The 22,258-nt window shown below is 48.2% G+C and overlaps 2 protein-coding genes across 3 annotated transcripts in view; both read left to right on the top strand.

The window, feature by feature from the left end:
• RBSN (rabenosyn, RAB effector) overlaps nucleotides 1-17,763 on the top strand; it is a 29,078-nt gene extending 11,315 nt beyond the window's left edge. For both annotated transcript variants that reach the window (XM_008697839.2, XM_008697838.2), the window contains exons 4-12: nucleotides 1,062-1,162; nucleotides 2,113-2,158; nucleotides 2,273-2,434; nucleotides 4,300-4,541; nucleotides 6,446-6,516; nucleotides 10,805-10,891; nucleotides 11,990-12,092; nucleotides 13,113-13,217; nucleotides 13,875-17,763. In XM_008697839.2, the coding sequence (XP_008696061.1) occupies nucleotides 1,062-1,162; nucleotides 2,113-2,158; nucleotides 2,273-2,434; nucleotides 4,300-4,541; nucleotides 6,446-6,516; nucleotides 10,805-10,891; nucleotides 11,990-12,092; nucleotides 13,113-13,217; nucleotides 13,875-15,020 (2,063 nt within the window). In that variant the 3' untranslated portion in view covers nucleotides 15,021-17,763. The remainder of the gene's footprint in view (nucleotides 1-1,061; nucleotides 1,163-2,112; nucleotides 2,159-2,272; nucleotides 2,435-4,299; nucleotides 4,542-6,445; nucleotides 6,517-10,804; nucleotides 10,892-11,989; nucleotides 12,093-13,112; nucleotides 13,218-13,874) is intronic.
• Nucleotides 17,764-21,214: 3,451 nt separating this feature from the next.
• Nucleotides 21,215-22,258, top strand: part of MRPS25 (mitochondrial ribosomal protein S25) — a 10,246-nt gene continuing 9,202 nt past the window's right edge. The window contains exon 1 of the mRNA XM_008697837.2: nucleotides 21,215-21,475. Within this exon, the coding sequence (XP_008696059.2) occupies nucleotides 21,216-21,475 (260 nt within the window). The 5' untranslated portion in view covers nucleotide 21,215. The remainder of the gene's footprint in view (nucleotides 21,476-22,258) is intronic.

Raw genomic sequence — 22,258 nt, 5'->3', positions numbered from 1 at the left:
TGTACCAACTTTGGAAAGCACAGAGAAGTATGAGGGTTTTTAAAAATCGCCCATAATGTTACTGTCCTTTTTACTTAACAAAAATTCGTGTGCCAGACAGTGTTCTAAGGACTTAATAAATTTTAACTTTTAATCCTCCTAACAGCCTTGCAGAGTAGGTACTACTGTTATCCCCATTTTATAGATGAGTACTCCCAGGTTACACAGACATCAAGGGACTTGTTGAAGGTCACTCTGTGCAGCTGGGGTGAGTTGTTGTTTTGGAAGAGAAGATATTTCAGATATGCTAAAACAACAAACTACTTGGTTCCATTTGTGTGAGAAGGTTTGAAATTGAAATTTGAGCACAGGCAGGCTCCAGTCTCCTCCACCATACTCTGAGGTCTCTTATACTGTGCTTTGTGGCCTCCAAGGTAACTGTGGTTAACAGTTTAGCAAATTTGTTCCCATTTGCTTGTCTTCGAATTTTTAGTAAGACTCTAAACTCCTTGAATTTCTGCTTGTGTTTAAAATTCATTGAAGGGGGGGGCGCCTGGGTGGCACAGCGGTTGAGCGTCTGCCTTCGGCTCAGGGCGTGATCTCAGGGTCCTGGGATCAAGCCCCATGTCAGGCTCTCTGCTTGGCGGGGAGCCTGCTTCTCCCTCTCCCCCCCACTTGTGCTCTCTCTCGCTAACTCTGTCTCTCTCTCCCTCTCTCTCTCTCTCAAATAAATGAAATCTTAAAAAAAAATGAAAATTCATTGAGAATAGGGGCACCTGGGTGGCTCAGTCGGTTAAGCGTCTGACTCTTATTTTCAGCTCAGGTCATGATCTCAGGGTCCTGGGATTGAGCTCTGTGTTGGGCTCTGTGCTCAGCACAAAGTCGGCTTGGGATTCTGTCTCCCTCTCCCTCTGCTCCTCCCCACACTCGTGCTCTCTGTCTCTCTCTCAAATAAATAAATAAATAAATACAGTCTTAAACAATACCAAGTCATCTTTAAAAAAATAAAATAAAATTCATTGAGGATAAGCAGCTCTGTCAGAGAAGCGACATGTTATTTATCTCCCTATTTCCTGTCCTAGGTGCTGTGAGAAGCCATCTTTCTGACTTCAAAAAACACCGAGCTGCCAGAATTGACCACTATGTTGTTGAAGTTAATAAATTAATAATCAGGTTAGAGAAGGTAAATTTTATTGTTTTAAAAACATTTTTTTTCTGCAAGTATAAGTTTTCTGGGAGGAAAAAAAATTATATTTCTGCAGTGTGTTATCATGTATGTTGTATATATTTGATGCTGGCAGAGAAATGCCCCACCTCGAACCCACCTAGAGAGGCACAGAGGACGTGGTAGACAGTTCTAGCCTGGGCCGGTTTTACTGTAGGAGATGGCCCAGGTTGACAGCCTTGCACGTATCCAGCTTTCCTTTTCCTTCCTCTGAAGCCCACTTGGCTGCTCGAAAACCTTTCTACCTTCTAATTATTTCCTCTTCTGGGTGTCCAAAGTACAATCATGCAGTGGGACATACTATGTGATACTCGATAACAGACAGAAGATGGTGACAAGGTCTGTGAGGAGTGCTCAGCCAGGGCCAGCGTTCAGTGTGGGAACATCGGGACTGGGCCTTCTCGTCCTATGGTACCAGAGTGTGTCTTCAGCACCCACAGTCACTCTGTTCTACTTTGACCCTAGAAATGCTTGTTGTGTATAATCTGGATTATATGGTGGGCATGGTAGCAACCGCAGGTATAGTTCTTGATGTGTACGTTGCAGGGCAGAAATGTGTGTACTTTGTAGGCCAGTTTCACTGTCCAGGAGGACTGTGGAGAATCAGGGGTTCCCCATTGCTTTCAGTAGCCACACCGACCATATCCTTGCCTACCCCTGGTTATTGCTTAAACAGAGAACTGACAATAAAGAGATTGGAATCTGGTCACGGGGAAGAGAGCTGTCTTCTAGATGCAAAGCTAATACTCTGTCCAATGTGAAGTTGCTTTTGTGACTTTGTGGGGTTGGGGTTGACAGATGAGACTTGAGAAATGAAGATGTGTGAATTCCTGCTTAATGCCTCTTGCCTGTGGAAAGTATGTACATCACCCGTTTAATTCCATTTGGCACTGTTTTCTTCTTGTCAGCTCACTGCATTTGACAGAACGAATACTGAGTCCGCTAAGATACGAGGTAACTCTAGAATTTTGCTCACATTCATTCTGTTTATCTTTCTCCCTGACCAAACCTCTTTTTAAAATGGCTAGCTTTTCTGTTTGTTTGATTTTTGTTTTGTTCTTCCCAAAGCAATAGAAAAGTCCGTGGTGCCTTGGGTCAACGACCAGGATGTCCCTTTCTGTCCAGACTGTGGGAATAAGTTCAGCATCCGTAACCGCCGCCACCACTGCCGCCTCTGCGGGTCTATTATGTGCAAGAAGTGTATGGAGCTCATCAGCCTCCCTTTTGCAAGTAGGTAACTTGGAGGCGGGGCCCTGGACCCTGATCTTCTTGTGACTAGTTTGTTTGCTGATCACTAGTGGGTGATTTTTTGAACGTTTTTAAGTGAATGTCCCATGGGGTCTTCATCCATTCATTTATTGATTCCATGAAACCTGCTATAGGCTAGGCACAATGCTAGGGTCCAGGGATACAGTGGTGAATAACAAGGGCTGGCAGACTTTTTCTGTAAAAGATCAGAGGGTAAATATTTTAAGCTTTGTGGACTACAGATGGTCTCTGTGACATTTCTTCTTTTTTTAAACAACCTTTTAAAAATGTTTTTTAAAAACCCTTTTTAAAACCTTTTAAAAAAGGTTTTAAACAACCTTTTAAAGACCATATTTAGCTCAAGGGCCATACAAAAGCAGGCTGGACTTGGTTTACAGGTCATGTTTGCCCACCTATGGTTTATAAGGCATTGTCCCTTCCCACAAAGGGTCTAGCATTTAGCAGAGGATACAGACTTACAAATAATTGCTTTATAAAGTGATAAGTACTATGAGGGAAGTTGCATCAGACACCAGGAGAGCTGACCAAATCATTGTCAGCTCTGCTTGGAAGTGGCAGCTGAGGCTTTGAGAGGAGACTGTAAGAGAGCATCTTTAAAAATGAGCAGCAGGCTAGTCCTTTCCTTTGAGATAAAAGTCACAGTTTATTGTCATATAGAACAGACTGTAGCATCATAATACGAGAGATGCTGAGTGCTGGAGGGATCAAGAGCATGGATGCCCAGGGTTGGGAGGTGATGTTTGAGAAGAGCTTAAAAGACAGCCAGGATTGCACAGAGATAGGGCATGAGGGCTCCTGGTAGAGTGCAGAGCAGGAGCAAAGCTGTGGAAGGGCCCCGGGGGAGGGTTAGTAGATGAACAAATAGACTAGTTGGGGGAGTGTGGAGGACGTGTTTGAGAATTATGGGGATGGTGGCTGCAAGGTTAGGTGGAACCAGAGGGTCTAGAACTTTGAGTCTTGGCTGGTTAAAAGTTGCTAAAGATGGTCTGGGCTTTGGGCCAATTCTGGAACATTTGGGGTGGTTTTGCAACCCTGGGGAGTTCCGCTAACTCTGCATGTGCTGTTGGCTACGGAGCATCTGGACAACGTGGAACAGAAGCAGATGCTTCCTCTGTCCAGTTCTGACATCCAGCAGGCACACATTACCTTGATACCTTCTCTTTCTCCCTGAGACTGACTTTCTGTCTCACCTGAGACTTCATAAGCTATGCTTTTGAGGCACTATTCACCTTTCTTGTCTTGGGCTAATTAACATTTACTGGGCAGCTGCTGTGGGGTATCCTTGTTGGATATATTGGGGTACAAGTATGAATAAGACAGTTCCTGCCCTCCCAGAGTCACAGATTCATAGAGCAGCTCTGGGTATACATAGAACTGTCATACAGGGAGAAAAGTGGAAAGTCCTCCAAGCGGGGTGACATGGTAGGACCTGATAAGAAGGGCATGTTGTTTTTTCCTCAAGGAATAGAGTAGGGCTTCCGGAAGGATGTACCATTTGAGCTGAGCTTTGGAAGCGGTAGGAGTGAGATGTTTGGGAGTGGGGAAGTCTGTCAGGACAGTCTGGGGAGAATGTGGATTGTGTTGGGTCAGGTTAAGAATGGGCCTCAGAGCCTCAAAGAGAGACCTTCCTAGGCTGGCTGGCTCTTTCCTGGCTGGCAGTGGGAGTCCCTCCACCACAGAGCCTGACCCCAGGAGGGCAAAGGTGTGGTGCTTCTTGCCCATAGACAGAGCCTGCATCAGCACCTGTGGCTTCCCCTCTGTTGTGAGCGGTGGGGTGATTGGAGGCTGCGGGCTCACTGCTGCCTGTCCTGTGCTGTGCTTTACAGACAAGCTCACCAGTGCCAGCAAAGATTCCCTGAGCACGCACACCAGCCCCAGCCAGTCACCCAACAGTGTCCATGGCTCGCGCCGGGGCAGTATCAGCAGCGTGAGCAGTGTAAGCTCCGTCCTGGATGAGAAGGATGACGACCGGATCCGCTGCTGCACGCACTGCAAGGACACGCTGCTCAAGAGAGAGCAGCAGATTGACGAGAAGGAGCACACCCCCGACATCGTAAAGCTCTATGAGGTGACTCAGCGTGTGTGGTCCCGGGTCTGACTCGAGATGCACATCTGGCTGTTGATTATGTACACGCCTGCATATTTTGGAGAATGCTTTGGGAAGTTGCTCCTTTGAATCATTTTTAGTTTCTGCTAAAGGGCCATGGTATGGTTTCCCCGCTAGGGCCCTAGGTGATTCACAGTCATCCTGGGTGTGTTGCAACAACCTTGTTCCCTCACCCCTCCTTGCCCGCTTGAAAGCAGGAGGTTGGAGACTTTGGTGGCCCAGGGGCAAGAGGAGGAAGGATGGTTGCCATGCGGTGTGGACAGGATTTGCGGGTGAGGGGTAGTGAGGGTGGAGCAGGTATGAACAGTGGGCCAGAAAAGTCCTGGGAAACTCGGGAGCTTCAGGCTTTCCAGGTTTGAGTGACTGCCCGTGGCATAGAGCTTCCCTAAGTCCATTCAAATGCCTCAGCTGTCGTTACCACCCGCAGCCCCAGAGCGCATTCAGTAGATGCACACTTCGAGAGGAACATAGTGTCACGCAAAAATGGGATTCAGAGTCAGACGGGGAGTGAGTCAGCCTCAGTCTCCCAATGGCCGGGCCGGGGCGGGGGGTACTTGCAGCCTGAGAAGCATTAGCCAGGTGGAGGTTTCATAGGCAGGGGACGGGAGATGGGAAGGGGAGATCAGCCTGGTGGAGGTAGTAGCCCGTGTAGAACCCTGAGCAGAAGAGCGCCCAGGCCTTCGTCCACTTACAGCGGGACTACGTCCTGATAAAGCCATCTCGAGTTGAAAATATTGTTAAATCAAAAGCGCCTTTAATACACCAAACATACCGAACACCATAGGGTCGTAGCCTGGCCTACCCTAACTGTGCTGGGAACACTGACGTGAGCCTGCAGTGGGGCAAAATCCTCTAACACAAATCTGTTTGATAATAAAGTGCTGAGTGTATCACGTAACTTACTGGATACTGTGCTGAAAGTGATAAACAGAAAGTTGTATGAGCACAGGATGGTTGTGAGGGGATCAGTGGCTGATCCTGTGATCACGTGGTTGGCCTGGAGCTGCCACTGCCCAGCATCACGGGAGAGTGTTGTACTGCATGTCGCTAGTCTGGGGAAAGATCCAAATTCAAAGTTCCAGGAGTTTCTACGGAATGCTTATCGCTTTTGCATCATTGTAAAGTTGAAAAATCATGAAGTCTAACCATTGTAAGTTGGTGACTTACAATCTGTATATTTGCTGATCACTGAATGGTCACTGTTAGCAGATCTGTGGCTCATAATGGCTGCATTTCTGGAATCACCACAAGAATACTTAGACTACTAGAAATGGTGTTAATGAAACCCTGCCCTAAGCAGCAGCTGTAGCCATCAGCCATCCTATGTATGCAGTTCATGACCTGATAACTCATTTTTGTAAATAGCCACCATGCTTTTTCCTTCCTTCATTTTTGAAGTGAGCCCTGGCAATGCCTTTTGCGAGTAGCTTCCATCACCTGGCAGAGAAAGAATGTAGCCACCAATTCCTTTCCTCTGCCTTGGTAAACTCATTGGCTTGTGTCCTGGAAGGCCTTGCTCCCTGCAAAAACATCCTGTCAGAAGTTCTGCCCTCACTTTCTTTCCTTCCTGCAAGATTTACTGCTTATAAGGCGGTCTGTAAACCAGGAAATTGATAACAACAATAAAAAGAAACAAAAAACCACTCTGCATATTTCCATCTGTGCATTAAAAAAAATTTTTTTTTAAGTAGGCTCCACACCCAGTGTGGGGCTTGAACTCACAACCCTGAGATTAAGGGTCGCATGCTCTACTGACTGAGCCAGCCAGGCACCCCGGAAAGTGTACATTTTAAATACATCACTGTTGATGCAGCATAACTCTTGTACCTTGAGAGCACCGCTCACCTCTTTTGTTTTGTTCTTAGAAATTACGACTTTGCATGGAGAAGGTTGACCAGAAAGCTCCTGAATACATCAGGATGGCAGCATCATTAAAGTAAGCTAGTCCTCTGTTTTTCTAATTCAGTGATGACTGTTTGTTGGCACTTCAGCGCAGCTCCTCAGGGCTGAAAATGAAAATCTTAATTCTGGCTGTGCTTTTCTTCTGTGACCAGCTGTGGAGAATCTTTGTCATGTCTGTATTTCTGTGTGGCACGTGTTACAGTCCTCAGTAGCCATGTTCAAGGGAGCCCAGTTCTGATGGGGGAGGTTCGGGAAGGGCCTCAGACAGTAGGCACCGCTGCCGAGTGCGGCATCTGGAGGTGAGCAAGGACAGTGTGGCTCGTGGGTCTGCCGNNTTTTTAAGATTTATTTATTTATTTGACAGAGACAGCCAGCGAGAGAGGGAACACAAGCAGGGGGAGTGGGAGAGGAAGAAGCAGGCTCCCAGCGGATGAGCCCGATGTGGGGCTCGATCCCAGAACGCTGGGATCACGCCCTGAGCCGAAGGCAGACGCTTAACGACTGCGCCACCCAGGCGCCCCCATCTGTTTCTTTTTTTAACTAAGATATAATTTACACACCAAAAAAAAATTAATAATTTACACACCCTTTTAATGTGTATAGGTCAGTGGTTCTTCACAGAGTCATACAACCGTCATCACTATCTTAATTCCAAACCATTTTTATCATCCAGGGAAACCCCACCCCCATTAGTAGTCACTGCGTATTTCCCCTCTCCCTGGCCACCACTGGGCTGCTTTCTGTCTATGGATTTGCCTGTTTGGGATATTTCATATAAATACATGATCCTTTGTGTCTGGCTTCTTTCACACAGTGTAGTGTTTTCAAGATTCACCCTTGCGGCGGCACGTGTTAGCGTTCCGTTCCACTCGGGCAAACGCATTGTATGGGTAGACCACATTTTGTGTACCCATTAGTCCGTTGATGAACATTTGGGTTTTTCCACTTCTATCTATTATGAATAATGCTTCAGTGAATATTCATGTAGAAGTTTTTTTGTGGACATATAATTTTTATTTCTTTTGGGTTATACCTCGGTGTGGAGTTGCTGGGTCATATGGTAACTCTAGGTTTTAAGCTTTTTGAGGCACTGCCAGACTGTTTTCCAAAATGACTGCACCGCGTTGCATTTCCTCCAGCAGTGCGTGTGTTTCCGTTTCTCCATATCCTTGCCAATACTTATTATTGCCATTTTTTTAATGAATAAAATTGTATTGGTGCATAGCCATGCCCATTTGTTTGATTGTAACTGCAGACTACAACTGCAGCAGCAGAGTTGAATAGTTGTGACAGAGGCTGTCTGGCCTCTTTTTTATCTGGTCCTTTACTGAAAAAATATGGTGACACTCTCTTAAGAGCTGAGGGCTTCGGGGGGGGGGGGATGGGATAGGCTGGTGATGGGTAGTAAGGAGGGCACGTATTGCATGGTGCACTGGGTGTTATACGCAACTAATGAATCATGCAACTTTACATCAAAAACTAGGGATGTACTGTATGGTGACTAACATAATATAATAAAAAAAATATTGAAAAAAAAAAAGAGCAATGCTCCTCCTGCAGGTTAGTGATAGGTGAGCTCGAATTTGAAGTGCTACCACAGAATCAGATCGCAGCAAGTCTTTTCCCGACCTGCAGAAAAACAGTTATGGGATCCAGAGCTCTCTATGTGAGGGTTACCTACCTTTGTCTTAAGCCTGCATTGCCCACCTGCCCCCTTTGTAGTGATACATGCGGAATTAAATGTGCCTTGTTTAGAACAAACCTGTGTTTTTATTTGCCCATTTACCATGGTAGTGTGTTATATTGTCTCCACAAAACAAAGCTTGGGGTGCCTGGCTGGCTCAGTCAGTAGAGCATGTGACTCTCAGTTTCAGGGCTGTGAGTTCAAGCCCCATGTTGGGCATGGAGCCTACTTAAAAACAAACAAAAAACACAAAGCTTGGCTTTTCCTTCATGGTGTCAGTGACCACATTCTAAGTCTGTCGTGTGAATCTCACATGAAAAGAAAATGAACTTTTTCATTTATATGATCCTTAAGGAGTTTTCTACTTACGAGCCTGTAAATGTCTGACTTACAAAATATGAACAGATAAACCCAGTTGGTTTGTGGCTAAAACACCGCTTCTCTTGCATGTCTCCCTGCCTCTACTCTTGCTCTGGGGCTCTTCTTCCAGTTCCTGTTCCTTCCCCCAGTGTGTGCCAGCCCGTGGAGAGGGGAAGGAGGTGGGAAGAGAACAGAAAAGAGGTAGGGAAACCATTGTAGACCACCCCCATTTCCTCCAGTCCTAGCAACTGGGTGTCTGCAGCCCCTAGCAGCAGACAGTAGAAGGGGAGGATGCCCTGTTTCTCCAGCTCTCTCAGCCACCACGGTCCTAGGGCCTCTCTTCCCTTATATTTGCTCCTTCTGTACCCCATTCTTCCTCTTTTTCATTCCAAGAGCACTGGTTCTGAAGAACAGGAGGAAAGGACACATTTTCTTTTCTACCTGCAGTTCCCTGAGCAATAATTTCAATCAGTGGAGCATATAGCCTCCCTGTGAGTAGGTTGGGAGAAGCAGCTCAAGTGATTCTGATATCTACCTCCCCTAAATGGAGAATCCTTGGGTTGGAGCACCTGTCTCATGCCCTTTTCCTACCTGGAACTTACTGGAATCAACACCCCTCCTCCCATCTTTGCCCATTGGTTTGAAATTAGAGCAGGACTATCTTCTTCCTGGATGTCAGCAAGGAGAACTGTGTTCCTGGCAGTCTGAGCTGGCATTCAACTTTCCCTCATGACCTCGTTACCCAGGGGGCTCCTTCCCCGAGCCTGTTTTTGTTGCTTTGTGCCTCAGATGCAGCTGTGGGTCACGGGGCCTCCCCATCCAGCTGGGAAACTACCATTGCTGAGTACATTTCCAGATGCCTAACTCCGACTCGTTCTCCAAAGACTGGCTCTAAAGGGCTTTAAGCGCATTTTACTTCCTCATTCATTCGGTGGATATTTATTGAACACTAGTTATGTGCCAAGTACTATTTTAGGTCCTGGGGCTGTAGCTATGAGCGGTGAAGACTGTGGCTGCGGCCCTGGAGCTTCATTACCTGGGGGCACAGGCCATAACCAAGTGAACAAATCATGAGCAAGATAACTGTAGACGTGATAGGTGCTCTGTGGGAAATACATTTGGTTGACGTGACTGAGACCGGGAGGGCAGGGAGGGCAGGGGAGGGGTGCTTTCAGATTTGAGCCAGCCTTGTTATTTTCCATGTGACTTGGAGATACCAAGACAAAGTGCAAGCATTCCCAGTTCTGGTCTGATGTTCTTGCCAACTATGCAGTTTGAGATGATGACACCACCTATTGGATCCTCCAGTTACGGCACACACCAAGGTTTTTCCAGCTAGGGCTGTCTTGCAGACAGGAAACCAGGTCAGCGCAGCAGTCCTTCCTGCTTATTTAACTTAAATTGCTGCTGCCTCAGGAAGGGAGCCGAGTGGCCGTTGCTGAGGCTGCATTAACAGCTGCAAGGTCTTCTGAAGTGGCTTTCTCTTCAGGGAGGACTGACGAGGCTTGGGCATGTGCTGGTTACCGCGGATAGAAACGATAAGCCATCGTCAGTGCACTTGCATTGCAGGCCTGATGGGTGACACACTTGTAAAGGAACAGTTCTAAGATCACACAATAACTGCTGTTCCTCGGAGTTAAGTGGCGCGAAGCCGCCTCTGGCCTTCGCTGCAGTCCCCTGCTCCACCCCGGGGCAGTTATCCCCTGTCTCCTCCCTGCTTAATTTGGTGTCATAGTGCTTTTCTCGTGGAGGGAGCAATTGTCCATGAGGCTTGGGAGCACGTGGCGATCGATATAATGCCGTGCTGGGGATCGCTAGGTGTTGGGGATTCCTTGGTCAGCGTTCTCGTTGTTCCTGTTCTCCCTGGGGTAGTCTTTGAGGGAGAAAAGCCAGCTGCTTTCTCCTCGGATGCAGGGTAACCAGCTTATTTCGTAAACCGCTTCATATGCCTTACTAGGTATAGTGAAATTGTTCAGGGAGAGTGAGCTGAAGTAGATTCATTTGCATTTATTTTGGTGATGAGCTAGTCCTTAAAGGCTGAGGCACACATCTGTTCCTGTGGCATCTGCAAATTAAAAGCAGCTTCCAGTTAATTAGCACTTACGTTTAGAAAAGGAATGAGCCCTACATTATATACAAGAGTGTGAAATAATTCCACTTGGAGAGAATTAGCCGTGTCGCCCTTGGTAAGACCCTAAACCTTCAGAGCCCTTTTTCACACCACTCTCCAGTCAGCACGGTGAAACTTGAATCAAACATTTCCGTGATTTTTCCTTAGTGCTGGGGAGACAACCTATAGTCTGGAACATGCCGGTGACCTTCGAGTGGAAGTGCAGAAAGTGTACGAGCTCATAGATGCTTTAAGGTAAGGCCTGTGAGGTGATGTCTGACTTGCTGCCTTGCGTGGAGGAGGTGCTGTTTCAGTGAGGGGGTGGGCAGCTGGCAGGCCCGACTTTACCCAGAGTCCTAGTGACAGGGAGTTATGTGTGAGGAGCAGGCTGAGGTGGGTGCCGGCTCTGGCACTCAACACGTCTCAGTAACTTGGTTAAGATTTCTAAGGTTCGTTATTATTAAACAGCAGCTGATTATTGACACCATCTTTGTACCAGCCATTGGTTGTATCCCCATCTCATTTATCAACCAAAGTCAGCCAGTGTGGTCGGGATTAATACCCTTACTTTGCAGGTGAGAAGATGCAACACAGCTAGCGAAGTGGTGCGGCAGCGTAGAAACCCGACTCTTTCTTCAAGTCAGCAGCCGCTTTTTAACCATGCACTGGCTGTTGGGGTTAAGTCAGCCCTCTGAGGAGTAGAAAGTGTAGTGATTCAGTGGGACAGCTGAGATGAGGAAGCCTTGTCCATCTGTCCATGCAGGACTGACTATGTAATTTGTGGGACCCAGTGCAAAATGAAAAGGCAAGTCCCTGGTCAGGATTACTAAGAATTTTAAGACACGGGTCTTGGAGTGGCAACGACCTCCTGCTGCCCAGTGTTGCCCCCAGCACTGTCCACAAACCCCCTGGCCCAGTTTCTGCTTGTGTACCAGCCTGGCAAAGCCAGTTTCTTCCTGCCTCCCCCACCTCAGCCCACTCCAGGGGCCCAGCAGGTCCCTCACTGGCCCCCTAGGCCCTGCTCCCATTTAAAAAAAAAAAAAAAAAAAAGAATTTTAAGACAGTGACACCAGAATATTAAACCAGGCACAGGTCACTCACCCGTGAAGTTGGCCCTGCATATGTGGTCAGTTCCTCGATGGCAGAGTGTTGGTTAGACACCCTGTGCTGTGTCAGGGGCCTTGAATACAGCGAGAGGGTAAGGAATGGGCTTCGCCTTCAAGGACATTCTGTGGAGCTTTAACCCGCTTCTCCACGGATGGTCCTGGCACAAAAGCCTGGCAACTCGGAGATTTCAGCCTTGTTTCTGGGGCTGGCTGCACCTGTTACATTGCTGTTTTTGTTCCAATTCAGTAAGAAGATCTTAACCTTAGGCTTGAACCAGGACCCTCCGCCACATCCAAACACCGTGCGGCTGCAGAGGATGGTGAGATACTCAGCTACACTGTTTGTGCAGGTAAAGCCATCCTGTGGTGGCCGAAATAGCTCACTTGCCTCCCCTGCTTTCCTGCCTCTCAGAAGGCAGACCATGCCAATGATTTGTTCTTTATTTGTACATCTGTTACTTTTTAAAATTGTGAATATAGTTATGCCACATTTAGAGAGAAATCTGGATTATAGAGAAAAGTAAAACTTCTTAATCCTATGTCCCCAATACTATCACACATCATTCTAGTATATTTTCCTCTTTTTTTCATTTGTATTTGTTATACAAACTAGTTATGATTAGTGCATATTTGCAAATTTATGTCTTTTCTTTTTAACACTGAATTTTATATCATAAAGCACTTCTTACATAGTGTTTGTTTAACCAGTTTCTGTTTGAATGGCTGTAGAATACGACCATCCTTTAATTATTCCCCTTTCACTGGGCATCCGATAGATTCCTGCTTTTTGCTAGTGTGAGTACAGCCTGACGGACATGCTGTTACCTGCCATTTCTTCTTCAGTATAAGCTCCTAAGGGACTCTTCGTGGGCCACTGCTTGGGAGGGAACAGCTGATTGTTCACGGGTGGACTAACCCTGGCTGGTTAGAGCTGAGTTGCTTCTGCCTAGAACACCCCTTGGGAGAGCCACAGTGAACATCTGTGGGGCTTAATGACCGAGCCCTGTTGGGTTAGTTTTCCAACACCGTATTTCAGAGAATTAGGCCCCTTCTCCTTTTGACTAGTGCTGTATTCAGCAGTCACTCGGTGAGTGCCTACTGTGTACCAGGCAATGTGCTAGGTGCTGCGTGTCCTACTACAAGCAAAAAGACATTCCTGTTCTCATAAAGCTTTTTTTCTGGAGGGAGGTAGATGAGAAGCAAGTACAATAGATAGTTTATAAGTTGGTGAGAAGTGCTGTGGAGAAATGTAGAGCAGGGAAGGGGTAGCGGGGGCATGGGACTTGGATGGAATCTTACAAATGGATTTCATTGGGCTCATTTTCTTCCTGAAAGGATTTAAATACAAAATTGTCCGTGACTCCCTGCAGGAAAAGTTGCTGGGTTTGATGTCACTGCCAACCAGAGAACAGTTTGAGGAACTAAAAAGGAAAAGGAAGCAGGAGATGGAGAAGAAGAGGATCCTGGAGAGACAGGTGAGTGAAACACAGGGATGCTGGTGGCCTCTTGAGCGCAGAGGCCGCCCCAGGCTCCCAAGCGGTCGTCTGTGAGGTCGTGTTAAATCAGAGCTTCTCACTGCTGTCCAGTTTGCGTCTGTCTTCTGTTCTTTTCCGGCCTTTCCTCTGTAGACTCAGAATAGTTGTTTTTCTTCCCAGGTCAGACCTCTTTGTCTTTCAGAGATTCTGCTGATTTTCTTTCATCCAGAATACCATGGAGGCTGCCAGGTCTCCCTGTAGCGCAGGTTGCAGAGCACCCAGACGCCAGGGAGCTCTTCGTAGAATGCTTTGGAATCTGCAATACTAAACAAAAGAATGTGTGCGTTTGATATTGTGTGAGATTCTGGTGTAGATGAGTGACCCTAGACCTCAGAGATTTAGGCCTAGCATACGGCCAGTGAATCTAAGATGGAGAAAATCTTCTCTCTTAACTTACTGTCATTAATTTATTTTTGGAAATCAGGCTCTGTCCCTTCTCTGCCCTGAAAAACAAAATGCGGGATTTGACTTAGCAGTTGGAGGGCACCTTAGTCTTGAGGTGGCATTGGATCTCATCAGCACAGGGACCCCGGGACTGCAGGGGTGGCTGATGGTGTGGCTGCTGTTGGCTTGGTGACTGTGTTTCTTCCTCCCCAGGTTGTTCTGGAATCCCAGCGACGGTCTGAGGAAAGGCGGAGTGACCTGGCGTCTCGTGCGGCCAATGGGGAGGTGATTCCCCTTCGAGGGGGCCCTGCCCCCCTGAGAAAGGCTGAGGGCTGGCTCCCGCTGTCAGGAAGCCAGGGGCAGAGCGAAGACTCGGACCCGCTCCTGCAGCAGATCCACAACATCACGTCATTTATCAGGCAGGCCAAGGCTGCCGGGCGGGCGGATGAAGTGCGCACGCTGCAGGAGAACCTGCGGCAGTTGCAGGACGAGTATGACCAGCAGCAGACGGAGAAGGCCATTGAGCTGTCCCGGAGGCAGGCCGAGGAGGAGGACCTGCAGCGGGAGCAGCTGCAGAGGCTTTGTGAACGGGAGTGGGAACGAGAGAGGGAGCAGTTCCGGGCCGCGTCCCTACATACACGGACTCGGTCCCTGGACTTCCGAGAAATCAGGCCTTTTCAGCTGGAGCCTAGCAGGGAGCCTCGTACCCACCTTGCTTATGCTTTGGATCTAGGCTCTTCCTCAGTTCAGAGCAGTGCGGCTGCGGAGACCCCTTCGCCCATCTCAGCTCTCGAGCCAGCCAGAGTGTGGTCCGGGCCCCCAGCCCTCAGCCAGGAATCTTTCCCCCAGAGCATCATGTCACAGCAAAATGAGCCGGCCTCCCTAAACCCCTTCGATGAAGAAGACCCCTCCAGCCCCACAGCAGAAGGCACTACCAGCCCTCCTGCTGCAGAGCCTTCCTTTGGCCCTTCAGCTTGCATCCTCAAAGAATACAATCCTTTTGAGGAAGAAGAAGAGGAGGCTGTAGCAGGGAATCCCTTCACTAACCCAGACACTCCAGCACCCAACCCCTTCGATGAGGAAGACGAGCATCCCCACCAGAGGCCCTCAAGCCCTCCTGTTCCTGGCAACCCCTTTGATGAAGCCACGTGTACCAACCCCTTTGAGATGGACAGTGACAGTGGGCCAGAGGGCGAGGAGCCCATAGAGGAGGAGCTCCTCCTCCAGCAGATTGATAACATCAAGGCATACATCTTTGATGCCAAGCAGTGTGGCCGCCTGGATGAGGTGGAAGTGCTGACAGAGAACCTGAGGGAGCTGAAGCGTACCCTGGCCAAACAGAAGGGGGGCACCGACTGACCCCACTGACTGTGGGCAGGGCGTCTGGGGGCCCAGGGCCTGGCAGGAGCCTGTGGAGCAGGACGGGGCTGGCGGGCCGGATGGGGAAGGAGGAAGGGGGGCAGCTAAGATGCACACAGGTTAGGGCAGGCAGTCTGCTGTTCCGTGCTGTGCACTTGGAAGTTTTTCCACTACAGTTGAGTAATAAAGTGGAAACCAGAACAGGAAGAATCAGCATTCATTTGCTGTATTCCCTGGGTTTTTAATTTTTTAATTTTTTTGGTTTTTTTGAATTGGGTTTTTCCCTTTAGAAGGGATTTTAAATTTTCATTACTGAGTATAACTAAATGCAGTTCTGTTGGGCAGCCCTTGTGGGTCCATTTGCTCCTGCCTAGTCTTTGGTCTTTATGCAGTATTATAGGGCACTTTCTTTAGCCAAGACAGACAAGATGGGTATCTTTAAACCTTACTCTGGTCTGACGGAAGTCTCTCGCCCTTAAGCTGTGGGTTTTTCACCTGGGGCTTCCTCTGCCCTGCCGGGTACATCCCACCTGTGCAGCAGAAGGGGGAGGTATTGCCATGAAGGCAGTAGTTTAGACCGAGGAGAGCCCAGCACCTCTTTTTAAGAGGGGGTGACAGGGAGTAATGTTTTACCAGGGCATTTCCCTGTCAGTTTAATCCTCTTTTGTCTCTTTCAGGAAGTTAAACTTCAGTGCAGGGGTAGAAAATAGGAGTGGTGAACTTTTTGGTCGATGGAGGCAGTAGTATTTGGGAGAAGACTGTCTACCCAAATGTTGCTCTGAATGACTGATGGAACAATTGTCTGTCCCTGGAGAAACCTTCCTCTAGAACTTTTGTGAAATTACTCTGACTTGGGCTTTTTCAGAAGGCCCAGTCTGTAATTTAGGATTGGTAATCGGGAAGCTTTTGTGGAACATTGCCAGGACAGTGGAAGCTTCCCTGAGTCAGAAGATAAGTTAAAATGATTTTCAGGGCTAGTTGATCAGCCTTCTTCCCTTTTGGCTCATCCTGTCCTAACCTGGGGCATCAGTGAGGTATTTTCCTACCAATGTTTAGTATTAGGAAATGGAAGTGTTTGAAGAGGCACAACCCAGGATCATTCCAGTAGCACCACAGTACTTGAACTCTTCATCAATTAAGGGCAAAAAGGGAAATTGTTAATTTAGCTCTGGTGCTTTGGTTTACATAATCCTTAACTGGTGTCTGACATCATGATACTCAAGTGTGCTCAGCTCTAGGTAGAGTTCCTGCAATTATGCTTTTTGATTAAAGAACAATAACTGACCACTAGTCACTTTATACCCCTTAACTAACTATATGGGTCGTACTTTCGCTGATCACCGGTGTGAGAGCTGAGATCCATTTGTTACCTTCTGGGAAGACCCCTGTTGGTCTTGAGAATGTTTGAAGAACTGTGGTGTAAAGGTAGTCTGTATTTGTGTTGACACTATTCACATTTCTTTGGCATCTGTTGGATCTTTGGGGTGGATGAAAAGATCCTGCATAGGGTGCGGGAATGGGTTGTGGGTGGAGGGTGTGTGGAGGACCCTTCATGTTGGGGTTCTGTTCACAAAGTAATATGAGTGGATTACTGATGTCAGCCAAGTTCCCAGCCTTGCTGATCGTTGTGGTTGGGAAGTTGGCAACCAGGTATCCAAAGTGTTGCCGGTACAGGATCTTTCTTCCTTCTCCTGCCCTTCCTGCTGTCGTTATGGCGGGTCTCATGGCTGGCTGGCATGCTTCCTACTGCTAGTCTGTCATTGCTCTCTGATTGGAGAGGACGACACTCTGCGCCAAAAAGCAGGTCGTTCCGGAAGCTAAATGCTGCTTTCCATCCTAATTACTTATGAGAGTATATCTCTTTGTTAGCTAGTGATTTCAATTCAGACTAGTTGACTGAACATACCCTTTTCCTGAAATCAACCCAGGTAGCAATCTGTAAGTAACTAAGAGCATTAAGAACCACACATATAAGAAACATTATTTTTAAACTTAAGGGAAAAAAACACTGAATATACTAAACCAAACTAAAACCTTCTGATGTGATCGAATTCTTTGTGGGTGTATTCTTCCATGAATTCTTCCATTTAATTCTTCCATGGCTATATTCTACAATCATAGACCTGACCAAAATTAGAATTCTCTATCCCTAACGTTTCCCAGAATTCACACAGGCACAAAGTTGGATTTACAGAGATGGGTTTTCGTCAGGTAGGTAAAGATGGCCTATGAATTGCAACCACAGCGTCCAGTGCTTACCTCATGTGAATATTTCATCCTTCCTGCAGTCCTTCAAGGCAAACAGCTCCATCTCATGAGAAAACGAGCAAGTTCTTGATGCGGCGTTGGCAGAGCTCCCTAGATCTAGGTCATGTGTGGAAGAGACTCTGGGAATTCAGGAATCAAACGAAATTGGCTTTTCTTTTTCACGCCTTGTTTGTATTTTTCCATGTCTAATACACTAAGGACACTTACTCATCGTACTTGCAGCTCAATGTGTCTTCGCTGTTCGGATACAGAGTGTACTTCTGAGTCGTCGTCAGCCAGGTGGGAGGTTGGACACGCGTTGGCATAATTGGGCCTTGGTACTCGAAGAGAGAAGCTGGTCTCTTCACCAGGTCACAGACTGTGGTAGCAGATTGTACTGGCCATCGACAATGGCGGCGTGAGGGTCATTGTTTGCATGCACTACTCTGGGGCCTTGTATTGGAACCTTTTTAAAAAAATAAACTAACAGATGTTAGTTGGGTGTATGTGTGTGTATGTGCACGTGTGTTGGAAGTGAGAATTGCCAGATAACCTCTCTGCCCCCGCCCCTTTCTTGATCATCACCTGAATATCTGAAGACAGCCCCAGCTCCTATGTTAACTGTGTGGTTAAGGCCTCTGGACAAAAGGTCAGTGGGCTCTTAATGGGGTAAATGTGGGCTCCACTTCCGCCCTTATCCCCAGTCATTCCTGCAGTGTTGATCAAATGAATCGTTTCACACAAGAATAGTGCAAGACCTTTTACAATCCTCTCAACCTCATTTCATGCTAGAAGAAACTGAGGCTCAGAGAGGTTGAGGAACCTTACGGCTGCCATGTGTGCCAGGTACTGTGCGGTAGTTACTCAGGTATTTATCTGGCAGATAAACAGGTTGAGAGAGGTTAGCCTGGCAGGGGGGTCACACAGCCAGTCAGTGGTAGAATAAGGATTTAAAGCCTGGGCTGCGTGAGTCACTTTGCCCTAAGTAGCAAGAAGGCTTCCACGTGTGTCAGGCACAGTGGGCGTGCCCAAGCCCTGTGGCCTGTGTTGTATATGGACATTCATGTTTCTAATGTGGGAAGGGACATTTCATCCATAGGAAGTGCCTTCTGTGGACTTGAAGACCAAAACCTCTTCTTCCTGAAACTCTTCAGCAGCCCAGTAGAGTTTTTAAAATACTTCAGAAAAGGGGAAATAAACACTCCACTTCAGACAGGACTTCTGGTTTCAGCTCAGGCACACAAGGAGTTTTGAAGTTGTCACTCCTGCCCTTACAACGAGAGAAAGCTGGACAAACAAAATCAGTGACTCTCCTTGGACGCATCAGAGAGCTGAGTGCAGGGCAAACTGCTGCCCTGAAATCTGGAGAATCACCTGGAGCAGAAGCCACTGGAGCCACAGCTGGTAGGGACACTGATGCAATGTGGGAGGCTGAGCATGGACTAGCATGGGAGTAAGGAACTCTCGGGGGCCACAGCCAAAGGGACACCACCCACCTTTACAGTTTTACCTCCAGGAACCTCACCTGGTTTCCATAGCTAATTGCTGAGAAAGATTCCCTTGTGGCTCTGGCAGGGGAAGGGGAAGGGTAATCTTTGAAAAATAAACTCTTGAGCATTCCTCAGGGGAAAAGACTGTACCAGAGTCTAATCCTACCCAGGGAAGGGCACTTCTCCCACTCCCACCCCCTCTAGCCTTTCCATCTCATCTAAGTGGGGGAAAGGTAAAAGAAAATTTGTTTTTCTATGCATTCCATGACTCAACTTTTTAAAGATTTATTTATTTTAGGGGGGTGAGGGAGAGGAAGAGGGAGTCTTAAGCAGACTCTGCACTGAGCATGGAGCCCGATGTGGGGCTCGATCTCACAACCCTGAGATCACGACCTGAGCTGAAACCAAGAGTGGGGTGCTTAACTGCACCACCCAGGTGCCCCAACTCACACACATTGACACTAAATGTGTTTTTTTGGGGGGTTCCCACACCAACCAATCTTTTGACACCAGCTGGGTATCCTCCAAATTCAACTCTTTTCTGACACTATGTATCTGGAGTTAGCATCTGAACCCACACATTAAGGGCTCAGCCCCACAAGACTGCCCCCTACTTCAGATACCAATGACAAGTGTAAGACTCTGGTACTTCTAGCTGACAGGCTATAAGTCAGGGTTCCCACAAGCCTCTCCTTGAGTTTGATAATTTGCAATAATGGCTTGCTAGATTACTGGTTAATTACAAAAGAATACGATTTAGGAACAACCAGATGGAAGAGATGCATAGGGCAAGATACGGAATAAGGGGCATAGAGCTTCCATGCCCTGTGGGCACACCACTCTCCCTGCACTATCACTGATGTGTTCATCCTCCTAGAAGCTCCCAACCCCTTTGTTTGGGGTATTTTTTAATGGAGGCTTCATTACATAGGCATGGTTGATTAAAACTATTGGCCATTAGTGATTAACTCAACTTCCAGCCCCTTTCCCCTCCCCAGAGGTCAGAGGTTAGGGGGCTGGGGCTGAAAATTCCAACTAACCATCTGTGGCAACCAATCCCCATCCTTAGGGGGTTTCCAAAAGCCCCCTCATTTGCATTAACTTTGTCGTTAAAAGGGGCTTATTATGATAACGAAAGATGCTCCTTTCATCTTTATCTCTCCAGAGCTATTTCAGGAACAGGGACAAAACCCAGATATTATCACAAAAGATGCTCCAGGGAGCACCTGGCTAGCTCAGTCAGTGGACGATGTGACTCTTGGTCTTGGGGTTGGGAGTTTCAGCCCCACATTGGGTATAGAGATTACTCAAAAATAAAATCTTAAAAAAAAGGGGGGGTGCTCCTGGCTGGCTCAGTCGTTAAGTGTCTGCCTTTGGCTCAGGTCATGATCCCAGCGTCCTCCAATCCAGCCCCACATCCAGTTCCCTGCTCGGTGGGAAGCCTGCTTCTCCCGCTCCCACTCCCCCTGCTTGTGCTCCCTCTCTCACTGTCTCTCCCTCTGTCAAGTAAATAAATAAAATCTTTATTTAAAAAAAGATTTATTTATTTGAGAGAAAGTGTGGGGGTGAGGGGCAAGGGAAGAGGGAGAATCTCAAGCAGCCTCCCCGCTGAGCAGCAAGCCCCACTCAGGGCTGGATCTCAGGCCCCTGAGATCGTGACCTCAGCCGAAACCAAGAGGCTGAGGCTTAACCTTCCCCGCCACCCAGACACCCCGTCTGTATGTAGGTATATCTATTCAAACGGCACACACCAAAGACAAAATCTTGAAAGAAGCCGGAAGAAAACATCTTACAGAGAGAACAAAGAATTCTAGCTGACTACTCCTCAGGTACATGCAAGAAGAGTGGAGTAAAACGTCTAAAGTATTCAAAGAAAACCCCCATCCACCTAGAATTCTATATCTGGCAAAATTATCCTTCAAAAGTGAAGGAGAAGTAAAAACTTTCTCGGATCAGTAAGCCTACTTCAGAAATGCATCTCATCCTCCTTTTGCTTATGAACAAATTGTGGTCCAGAGCTGTTAAGTGGGTGAACAAGGAAGGGGTGTTTCCAAACTCGCCTTTTTTTTTTTCCCCTTTTGCAAATCAGTTTTTGTAGTAAATGTTAGAAATTGAGCACCTGGAACACTTCATTTTGAGTTTGGAGAAGTTGAGAGAGAAAAGCTGACTTATTTGAGATTGAAGAGCAAGCATCTGAACGCAGCTCTCCTGATTTATTTCCAACTGTAATTCTGTTGTCTGACTGAGTTTGAGCCTGTTTAAGAATATTTTCCCTTGCGGGGTGGGGGTGGGGAGAGGCTAATTTACAGTGTGAAAAGCAAACGTTCCAGGAGGGTGTTCTAAAGCGAAGAGGTACAAGCCGGATCCCCGCCCCAAACCCTAAGCCAACTCTAGCCAGGACTACAAGTTCCAAGCTGCTCCGCGGCGTGTGCGCGCTGCCCGCCGGGAGGCGTCTCCGATGCGTCTGCGCGGGAAGTGGAAACCAGCGAGGAGGCGAAGCTGTGTGAGGTCCGCGGGGCCGGTAGCGTATGCCGCCTTGGGTGTCTCCTCGCTGCGAAGCCCGCGGCCCGACCCCTCCGCCGCCATGCCCATGAAGGGCTGCTTCCCGATCCGCCGCACCCTCCAGTACTTGGGCCAGGGGGACGTGGTGTTTAAGGACTCAGTGAAGGTCATGACGGTGAACTACAACACGCACGGGGAGCTGGGCGAGGGCGCCAGGTCAGTCGGAGCCCTTCGAGGCCGCCCCCAGGCCGCGCGGACGTACCCTGCTCACTGTAATGACGCGCTAGTGACTCTGAGACCTGGAGCGGCTCTGGGTGCCACTTAATCCCGAGGCTGGCCTCCTCAGCTGGGTGCCGTTGGTCCCATTTTACAGACGAGGAGACTGAGGAGCAAGCAGCTTGCTCCAGGTTCCACAGCGAGAAGAGGACAGCAGGGCCACGCGTGCCAGCTGCAGTCGGGACTGAGGTCGGGGAGGGACGACAAGGGCCCCTACTCCCCACCCTGCCTCCCCGGTGGAGGACTAGGCTAACCCGGGGAGGCCGGAGCCTCCTTAACGCCTGTGCCTGGCAGGCGAGCGGTGCGGAGCAGCGGCGCACGTTCTGCTCTGAATGGAGCCGGGCCCAGAGGCCACAGACCCTGTTTAGGTCCCAGCTCTAACAGCTCGGTTTTGGGCGAGTTGCGCCTTCTCCTTGTCCCAGACTGGCAGGACACCTATGTCCAGAGCCGCTGTGGGGATGTACTGAAAGAAGTAACAGCTGCTAGCACTTACTGAGCCCTTCTGTGCGCAGCGTGGTTCTGAATGTTAGCCACGCATCGTCTCCTGTGATGTTTACGGAAGCCCCGTGGTTATCCCTGTTCTAGGGATGCAGAAACGCACAGAGATGTTAGGGAACTTGCTTGCCCACGCTGCCACGCTGGCTAGTGAGTGGTTGTGGGCCGTAGCTGCGAGCGGCTTCTCGCCACCCTCATATTTGATTATGTCAGCTGTGTAGCCCCAGG

This window comes from Ursus maritimus, unplaced genomic scaffold (genome assembly GCF_017311325.1).
Source record: "Ursus maritimus isolate PB19 unplaced genomic scaffold, ASM1731132v1 scaffold_14, whole genome shotgun sequence".
NCBI classification, from domain to species: Eukaryota; Metazoa; Chordata; class Mammalia; order Carnivora; family Ursidae; genus Ursus; species Ursus maritimus.
The sequence above is the reverse complement of the archived record's forward strand: the minus strand, read 5'-3'. Positions and strand labels throughout refer to the sequence as shown.